The sequence below is a fragment of the Alligator mississippiensis genome, chromosome 1 (assembly GCF_030867095.1).
Source record: "Alligator mississippiensis isolate rAllMis1 chromosome 1, rAllMis1, whole genome shotgun sequence".
In the NCBI taxonomy this organism is placed as follows: domain Eukaryota; kingdom Metazoa; phylum Chordata; order Crocodylia; family Alligatoridae; genus Alligator; species Alligator mississippiensis.
The window spans coordinates 229,706,900-229,716,626 of record NC_081824.1 but is presented as its reverse complement, the minus strand read 5'-3'; the positions used below and the strand labels follow the sequence as shown (position 1 = coordinate 229,716,626).

Here is a 9,727-nt window from a genome sequence, read left to right as displayed (position 1 = left end):
CGGCGCGTCTCCCGCGGCTGATCCGTTGCTGCGGCTGCGACCGCTCCTGCGTCCTCCCGGCGCCGCCGCTCGCCTCGGCTCCTGCAGGGCGCCCCGCCCCTGCCCGCGCCGCCCCAGCAGCCCGAGGGCCGGGCACTCCGATCTGCTCCATCCTGCCGAGGTGAGTGACGCTGTGGGCCGCGAGGATAGCAGCGGTCTCCCCTGGGCTCGCGCCACGAACTGCATCCCCCAGCATGCCGCGCGGGCCGGAACTACCACACCCAGCATGCCGCGCGGCACTCCTGCCGCCCAACATTTCCTCCCTCTCCCCTCGGTCGTCCCTTGTGCGACCCCTCGCGCCCGCCCGGGGCACTGCGGGGCGGGGTGATGGGGCCCTCCCTGGGGCGGTGCTGCCTAGCCATTTCTGGCTTCCCCAGCCGCAGCCTCCTCCCCTGTTGCAGGTCTGCGCGGCCAGGCGGGTGCTTGCCATGTAGGACTTGGGAGAGGCAGCTTGCCCGATGAGCCTGAAGTCAGGCAGGGAGAAGTACACTTTATAGCCCAGCTGAGCTGCCCTCAGCAAGAGTTTGCTCTCTCATGTGCTCACTTGAAAAAAAGGCATCAAATGGGAAGATGTTAGGAAGAATTTTCTCACTAGGAGGGTGGTGAAGCACAGGAACAGGTTACCCAGAGAGGTGGTGGAAGCTCCATCCTTGGAGGTTTTGAAGACCTGGCTAGACAAAGCCCTGACTGGAATGATCTAGTTGGGGATGATCCTGCTTTGAGAAGACTAGACTAGATGACCTCCTGAGATCCCTCCTAACCGTCATTTTCTTTGATTCTACAATAGCCCTGCATGTGGGCCACCCTACAGATATAGTGCCCTCACATGTAAAAGTGCAGGGATGCATGGCTAAGGAGAGGGGAATCACAGTTGTGGTGGGGCAGGGAGACCCACAGCATTACTAGAGGCCCCTGCCTCTTGCTCCTGATGCCAAGTTAGGAGAGGTGCCAGGATTACCCACCACCCTTGTGGAGTCTGAGCCTCAGCAGCATTGCCTTCCTGGGAACTCTGAAACAGCTTGCCTGCTACTGCTTTAAGAGCAACAGATGAGGCAGGCTGAGCACAAGTGGTGACAGCAGCAGCTCAGCTGGGATGGTGTAGGAGTCCCAGCATGGGTAAGGCTGCTGCGCCCCAGCTCTCCTTTTAGAACTTTGGCCCCCTGTCCCCCAACTGTCAGAGCCTGTGCACCAACCCCTGCCTTCCTCCATGCTCCCCCGTAGAGTTTCCCCCCAGCTGCCAACTTTGTCATGCCGCTGAGGCGGCCTCTTAAGGAATGTAAGAAGTGGGGATTTCCCTTTGCTTATTAGCAAATCTGGGTCTGCCTGTCAGCCATCCAAGGAGGTTGCACCTCTGCCCTCAGCAGCATTGTAACTGCTGACATTTTTCTTACACGGTCACTTGTTTGCCCAAGTGAGCATAATTGGTTCTGCAGATGCATTCTTGCTAGTCTTCCTGTAATGGGAAACAAGTCCATGTGAGCCTGTGTTAGTGAATAAGGGATGTGACATTAGTAGCCTTTAGAGGATGTGTACAGTGAACGAGTGATGGTAGAGGCCTTTATTTAGAGGGTCAAAGTCTCTGACCAGCTGGAAGAGAAGATACGGATAAAAGGCCTGGGAGAGAACCACTGCCCTCAATCTCATAGATTTTCAGGGTCAGAAGGGGTGCCAGGCAGGCAGTATCTCCATGGAGACCTGCCAAGGACCCCTGCAGGCAGGGCATGTTATGTTTTGGTGGTTGGCATGGGGCTGCGGGCAGGCGGGGAGCAGCGTCCAGGAACAGGATGGGTGGCTGGGGCCAGGGCTGAGATTGTAGGGTGGTAACAGCATGGGGCAGAGCCATGATCCACTTCTTAAGTGGTCCTCCAGCCCAAATAATTGCCTACCCCTGATTTAGTTGGTAAGGTCTAGTTCTACACAATAAAACCCATGACTGTGACTTGGATACTGGGTGGTTATAGGGGCCTTCCCACAAGTATGAGCATCTAGGATTGGGACCTGCGATGCAATATGGTATTGGGAAGTTGGGATGAGGTAGGGGCTCCTGTCTCTATAAAGTGTATAGAAATTATAAGATGAGATGTGTCAGGACCCAGGGCAGCGGCCAGCAGCTCTCTCTGACTCTCACCCGGGCAGATAAGGGTCCAGGGCCTTAGAAGGCTGTCAGGTGGGTATTTGTGAAGCTTGGAGTGGAATTAATTAGGCGGACGCTTATCGGTTGTAAAGCAAGATTATTTATTTATGCCATCAAGGTGGTGAATAGCGGAGGTCAGAGATACTTGGTTAGTTATAGCTTAAGGTTCGTAGGTCATAGGTCGGTCTGTATAAGAGTTCGTTGGTCGGGCAGATAAACGGAGAAAAAATCGGGCCGGCAGGTCATTGATTTACGTCTGATAAGGTCGAGACGGGGGAGACTGACAAGTGATCAATTTGTCAGTTATTTTTACGCATACATTTAGAGGTTTTTTAGGTGTGTGTGCGGAGGTCTCCCGTTCTTCACGGAAGTGAAGACGGGTTTTATTTGTATATTAGCCAATTGTTTTTTGTCACGTCATAAATTTAATGAGAATCGCCAATTGTATAGTGGTTTTTATTAGGGTGTTTGTCATAGGGACACTCCCCTGTCATTCCGACCAATTGTAATGATTTATATAAAGCAAAGAAGGCAAAAGTTTTTATCTCTGTTAGTGGCGCAGTAATAAATTTCTTTTTGCATGCGCAGCAAAAAAGCGGTTACTATCATTATTGTTAACCCTTAGTTAACCTAGTGTAGAAAAAAACTGTTTTGAATGGTTTTACTTGTTTGTGACATGGGCACTATTTAATTTGGTTGTGACATGTCCCCTTGTCCATGGCACAGCAAGTCACATCATGTTTATATATAGACCATTTTGTTTATCATTGTTAGTGTTTGGCAAGCGAGTGTATATAAAAGCAAAAAGCGTGGTTAACTTAGTTTTGAGATATTGTAAAATCCAACAACTAAAACACACAAATATAACAATGGCTATTATGATCCATGGTAAACACAAGATAATCAAAGATGCCGACACTTGAATTAACTTAAACGCAGTAAACTGTTATTTTTGATTTTATGTAATTTTTTTTAATTCGATTTTTTTAAGGTAACTGAGAGTGAGGTATCAGATTAATGCCCCCTATACGGAGGGTTTTTAAAATTGTGGCTTATTATATTTGAGTTAAATCGTAGCTCTGAAAACACCAATTTTTTGTATTGTCATTAGCGGCTTTTTTTTATTGTCACCTCTCTTCTCAAACCATTTCTTTTCCTCTTCTTTGAATGTATAGGTTCCTTTAGAACCTTGACTATTTGTCCCCTTTTATCATCATCTCCCTCATCTCTTTTTTTACGTTTTTTTAATCAATGTTTTTGTCTATATCCGACTTTTTTGTGACATCCCCCAAACCTTCAGACTATCAATGTTGGGGTTTTTTTAATAATTTAGAGCTTTTTATTCAAAACATTATGACTTGGTTTTATTGCGTAAAGTCTCAAACAGGCTTTAAAACAAAACAAACAAGTATGTATAAGATCATTAACAGGAAAAGAAAAACCATTAAATGAGTCATTAGTTATGTCTTTGGCCTAAAATGACAAAAGGTTGAGGACCGAGTTGGAGGTTTTGAAGTCAGCTCCGTTCGCCGAAGAAACTGTTGGTAACAGCAGGAATAGAGCGACGACCCTGCTTGCAACATATGAGCAGGGGCGGTCATTGTGTCGTCGACTCAGGTGTGCTGCAGATTGGTGTTCGGTGATTTTTGTGATCGGGCAGTCACAGATTGTCTCTTCGTCACCGCTGGGCCTGTAAGGGAACAAAATAAACGAACAGACAAACAAACAAAGAAAACTAAAAAATAATAAAATTGTCTTTTGTATATCTACGAGCATAATGTCGTAGTGGTTGGAATAGTTTATAGATGCCCCCTTCGAGTAGTTGTTTGTTGGGGCAGGCTGCGGTGTTATCCAGAGTGCGCTGTTAGGCGTGGGTGCCTCCGGGGCCCGGACCAGTTGGCGGGATCGGTCGAGGTTGGTAGCCTAGTATATGTGTCAGTTGTCATTGTCCCGCATCTTCTAGGATGTGCAGCCGTTGTTTGGTAAGCGTGAAGTAGTTTAGGAGGAACCCAAACATGGCTCTTTCCTCTGGTGTCCTCTGGGATGGCAGTCTTGATTTTTTTCGTGAGTTGAATTGGGAATGTCTTGGTCTTTGGTATTTGACTGGATATGCAGTAAGATAGCTTATGGCCATGGCTGAGTTTGCGGTTGTTGACTTTACAAGGGCTTGTAGTCGTGGAAGTTGACTTAAAAGATTTTCTGCTGGCTGAGTAACGAGCAGGTTGAGGAGAAGGCGAAGGGTGATGGTGTCCTCTTTTTTATAAATCTCCATGTATGCTTTGATGACATCAAGGGTGGTGGTGGTGGTTGCACCCTCTGGGTTGGTTATTTGCTTGGTTATTGTTATAGGATGAGCGGCAGCTGTAGTTGTTATTGTGTCTGGTGGGAGGATCGGATTCTCGCTCGTTGTCCCCTCCCTGTGGGACAGAGGTGGGGCCGTTGGGAGCGACGTCATCTCAGGGGGCGGGCTTGTTGGGTGGAGTCCCACCTGTTCTTTTGTGGCTCTGCCCTTCTTTTTTAGGTCCTCCGGGCAGCTCATATTTTTTTGGTGTCATTTTTTTGTGGCAACGGAGGGTTTTGGCACGCTGTCATCTCCACAGCAGCTTTGCTGCCTGTAGCTAACTGGGTTTTTAAGTTTGTATTTTTATGCAGTAGGAGTGACACTACATTAATCATCTTTTTTTTGTCCCACTCGGAGCTTGCCCATTCCTTTCCGACTCCCTCCTCTCCTCTCAGCAAGAAGTAGCCGCTGACGCACCCTGTCTCCGCTCTGCTTGCTTGGTGATAAGCGATGTGGGCCCATAATTTATCCGCGTTATGTATGCGGGACCCCCCACTACACCAGGGGCAGTTCTTAATTAATTTTCACTCCATCACATTTCCCCTTAATCCTGTTTGTGACGCCATGTCGGGACCCAGGGCAGCCGGCCAGCAGCTCTCCCTGACTCTCACCCGGGCAGATAAGGGTCCGGGGCCTTAGAAGGCTGTCAGGCGGGTATTTGAGACTGACAAGTGATCAATTTGTCAGTTATTTTTAGGCATACGTTCAGAGGTTTTTTAGGTGTGTGCGCGGAGGTCTCCCGTTCTTCACGGAAGTGAAGACGGGTTTTATTTGTATATTAGCCAGCTGTTTTTTGCCACGTCATAAATTTAATGAGAATCGCCAATTGTATAGTGGTTTTTATTAGGGTGTTTGTCATAGGGACACTCCCCTGTCATTCTGACCAGTTGTAATGATTTATATAAAGCAAAGAAGGCAAAAGTTTTTATCTCTGTTAGTGGCGCAGTAATAAATTTCTTTTTGCATGCGCAGCAAAAAAGCGGTTACTATCATTATTGTTAACCCTTAGTTAACCTAGTGTAGAAAAAAACTGTTTTGAATGGTTTTACTTGTTTGTGACATGGGCACTATTTAATCTGGTTGTGACAAGATGCTGCTTTCTCTGGTCTGTATTAGTCAGGTATGCTGATCCAAAATAAAATGTAGGGAGATGAAACTTTAACCATTTAAGAGGGGAGTGAGTCTTGAGCATGCACTGGAGCTGTTCCAGTTTAACTGCTACATCTCTCTCCTCCTATGCTGGTATAAGTGTAGCTAAGCTACTGTAAGGTATGGGCACGGGTAACAACTGAACTGTTATGGGTGGTTATGGGTTAGAGGTGGCCACACATAATGTGCCCTAGTGTTCCAGCTACAGCAATCACCTTTTAAATGCTGAAGTGCTGTAGATTTGAGATACCACCAGTAAAAAATATACAGCAGTCAGTACCTGTTTGACAAAAAGTAACAAACACAGTCTGGGATTTCTACACTTGAAGTAAGAGATTTTTAGCCCCACTCTTGTAAACATTCATTCATGTTAAATTTTATAGACATGAACGAGCACAGCAGTATGGTAAGAGAACATGCATGCATGTTTTAGACCTTAACGAATGGGACTGAACGTGCAGCTCAGCATGCCTTGCCATGACCTAGGGAAGAAGGATATTTTGGAGGGCCAAGGGGGTTGATCACCTGTGGCTAGGGACATTTTTACTTTACTGCTGTCTCAAATATGAGTTCAGTAAAGTTTACTAGCCTGCACTTGACTGAACTCTGCAGTTACCAGAGACTGGTGAGCAGAGACTGTGGTTAAGTATAGAGTGAAGGCATAGCCAGTTGTTTAAAAGATAGCTTTTATTGAACAAGCAATTCAAAGGAGCTCACTGATTAAAAACTGCCAATGAAAAGGAGCTCACTGATTAAAAAGTGCCAATGAAAGGAGAAAAAGGAGGCAGTAGACTTCTAGCTACATATCAGTGTGACCAGTTGCAGTAGTGGATTGGGATGAGGAGTACTGCAGTGTAGGATGCCTTAAAGACCTACTAGACCTGTGTCACTGAACACCTGGTGTCTGCATGTAATAATATTGACCTGGTTCACAGTGTACTGGTTCACAAGAGTACTTGATTTTGCAGATACATTTCTGAACCATTCCAGCAACTTTAAGCCAATTTAACAGGTGTATGTGGTTGTCTGCCTAAGATTTGGAGCAGTCCAATTGTTATCTGTGGCCATGGTCTCTGGTTAATATTGGAAACAGATACAATGTAGGGTGGATGGTTTTAAGGTTATTTTTCCCTAGTGTGCATCTAATCTGCATGTATTTTCCCCCTCCCCCTCTTTTGAATAGAAAATACTGTTTTCTATGTATACAAATATTTGATAGCTTTTGTGAACAGTGATTGTACTTGAATTGCTCAAGTCCATACCTTTAAATGATACATTTTTCTTTGGTAGTATAAGAGTGATATAGCTGTGAGGGTCCAGAAAAATTATGTAAGAGACAAAGATTTTTAAGGTGATTTCTTTTATTGGACCAACTGTGTAGTTAGAATATAGTTCGACGAGCTTTCAAATACAGAGCATTCTTCATCGTGTCTGACCAGAACAAGCCAGACACAGCTTAGTAAAGATCAGCTGTAGGATAGGGTGAGAGAAATTCCCTGGGGTAGCAGACACAATTTGCAGAAGAAAAAAAGGGGTGCCCATTTCCTGGCCTGCAGACCAAATCAAGGCCACAGAGCCATGGCATCCAGCCCAGAGGGCTCCCCGCAGGTTGGACAGTTTGACGGTGGGAGAGCAGTGGCAATCATTACTGCCACCCTTCCCCCACTGACAAATTCCCAAGCCTCATGCTGCTGGATTGGGGCTGGGCCATGCCCCCTTTCCCCTGCGCTGCTGTGTTGGGGCCTGGCCACACCCTCCACGTGGCCTGATCAAGGCCTATCATGCCCACCAGATTGGGCCCACAAGCTGGATCTGTCATGTGGTCGAACCGGGCACCACCCATCCAGCCTGCAGGGCCAAAAGGTTGAGCACCACTGTAGTAGGAGATCAAGGCCTTTCAGAAGGGAAAAGGGTCATTATCACCTTTCTTGTGTGGAAAGAATTCAGGTAAAATATAGTGTGCCATAAAACCAAAGCCAATGTTTAGTTCTTGGTTTTTAGCATCCCACCAGCTTATGAAATTTTGTTCCCAAATTCACCTTTTAAAGGTGTCAGGTAGATTTCCTTTGAGTGTGAGGATAGTGAGGCCAGAGAGGAAGTGCTTGTTCTGCGAGAAATGTACTTCTAATGGGGTGTGTGTGTCTGTCCTTTTATGTTTTTTTTCTGTGCCAGTTCATTCTTATACATAGTAGCTGTTTAGATTCACCCATGTAGTTGCCATGAGGGAACTTATTTTTTCTTTACAATTTAACACTACTTAGTATATCTACATTTAACCTTGAAGCAACTTGATGGAAAGATGAATCATTCTGTGTTAGTTAATCACAGATGGACTGATATTAGAGTGGCCATTCATCTGGTTTTAGATCAACGACATTCCATTTTTCTGGTCCTCTGTCTTTTATTGATATGAAACTGGCTGCTTTTATGTTCTCTATTTTTCACCGCTGGGCACCCCCCCCCCCCCCGCCCCCCGCCCCCGGCCGCCAAAACTAACACAGCCGTCTGCGGGAACTCCCCGCTCGGCCCACCCCTGCTGCTGACACCGCCACCGCTGCCTGTAGGAGTTCCCAACTCACTATTGCCATGCCCCTGCCACTCACACAGCTGCCACCACCTGTGGGAGCTCACGGTTCCCCCCCCCCCCCCCCAGGGAGGCATACAATGTTCATGGTGGTGGGAACAGTTGCACTAAATGCAACTGTCCTCTATTCTTGAGGTACCTCATTGGCCACCCTAGCTGATATGTAATGTGCATGTCATTTTATAGATTATGAACTTGTTAGGTGTGCTAAGGAACAAGTCAGCCAAGGAGAGACTATACAGACACTTCACATGTGGAATTGCAAAATGGACTTTTAGTTGGATTAGGGATTACAGCTCTATCTATAAAGCTTTTCCTTTCTGAAGTTCAAATATCTTTATTGATTGAGAAAGCTGGCTTATGGACAAATGGTTTGAAATAGACACTAGTGATGAGCATTATGTAAACACCTACACATAAATAAGTAAAAGCAAGAGTAGTCTGTAGTTATTAAAAACATCCCCTGGACATATGACATTTTAGATAGTAATCATTTTACAACAGGTAGTTTAAAAGATATTATTAAAAGGGGCTATGGGAACTAGGCACTCAAATCATATTGATGTTTTTTCAGTCCCCCCATCCATTTGAAAGTCCCATCTCAAGTAAATAATTTTAAGGCTGAAATCACTGCAGACCCCATCCACTCGAGAATAATAGCAATGTTTTCTTTTTGCTACAGTGCATAAAATGACTACAATAACTTCTGCAACAGGAACTACAGAAGTGGTTTGTGCCAGAAGAACCGAGTCAAATGACATTCCTGGTATTGTCAGCCTTGTCAGCTATTCTACAGAAATTTATTTTGGAAGGATTAATGTTGTTTATCTTTTGTAAGTAACAATGTTTTAAGAATATAATGCAGTGATTCCTAAAAAGAGATTTCAAGAACCTATGATCTACTTAACCCTTATCTGGGTTGACAGTGTAGCATAACATCATTGAAGAAAATGTATCAAAAAGTGAAACACGTGCTTTCCCATTTCTCACCACTCATGTTCACTTTAAGAGGAGGCTTGACATCTACCTGGCTGGGGTCATTTGAGCCTGGTTTTCTCTCCTGCCCAGGGCAGGGGGTAGGACTCGATGATCTACAAGGTCCCTTCTGACCCTGCTTCTATGAATCTATGAGTCATGTGTGGCTCTACTGAAGTTAATGAATATGGTGAGAAGGGTTTCTCTCTCTCTCTTATTTATGAGAGAGAGAGAGAGAGAGACCCTTCTCACCATTTTCATTAACTATTTAGATAGATATAGATATAGCTTCCTTAAAAAATAAGCTTGATGGTTACCCTGTTAAACCAGATAATCTAACTGCTCCTTGATTTGCCTGATTGAGGCCTTTTGTCAATTAGAGAGAGTTTCAAATAGAAATGACAAGATTAGAGGCTTTGACAGAGCCCCTTGTTTTTTCCTTTGTTGTAGTTAACACTGTCACTCTTTTGGATAAAACAGAATGCAGCTAATCTAGGTATTGTAA

At 45.4% G+C, this 9,727-nt stretch overlaps 1 protein-coding gene across 1 annotated transcript in view; it reads left to right on the top strand.

Annotated features, from left to right (window-relative positions):
• The first annotated feature begins 33 nt into the window (after positions 1–33).
• Positions 34–9,727, top strand: part of CFAP61 (cilia and flagella associated protein 61) — a 241,240-nt gene continuing 231,546 nt past the window's right edge. The window contains exons 1-2 of the mRNA XM_019491015.1: positions 34–160; positions 8,930–9,080. Coding sequence (XP_019346560.1) covers positions 8,938–9,080 — 143 coding nt within the window. The 5' untranslated portion in view covers positions 34–160; positions 8,930–8,937. The remainder of the gene's footprint in view (positions 161–8,929; positions 9,081–9,727) is intronic.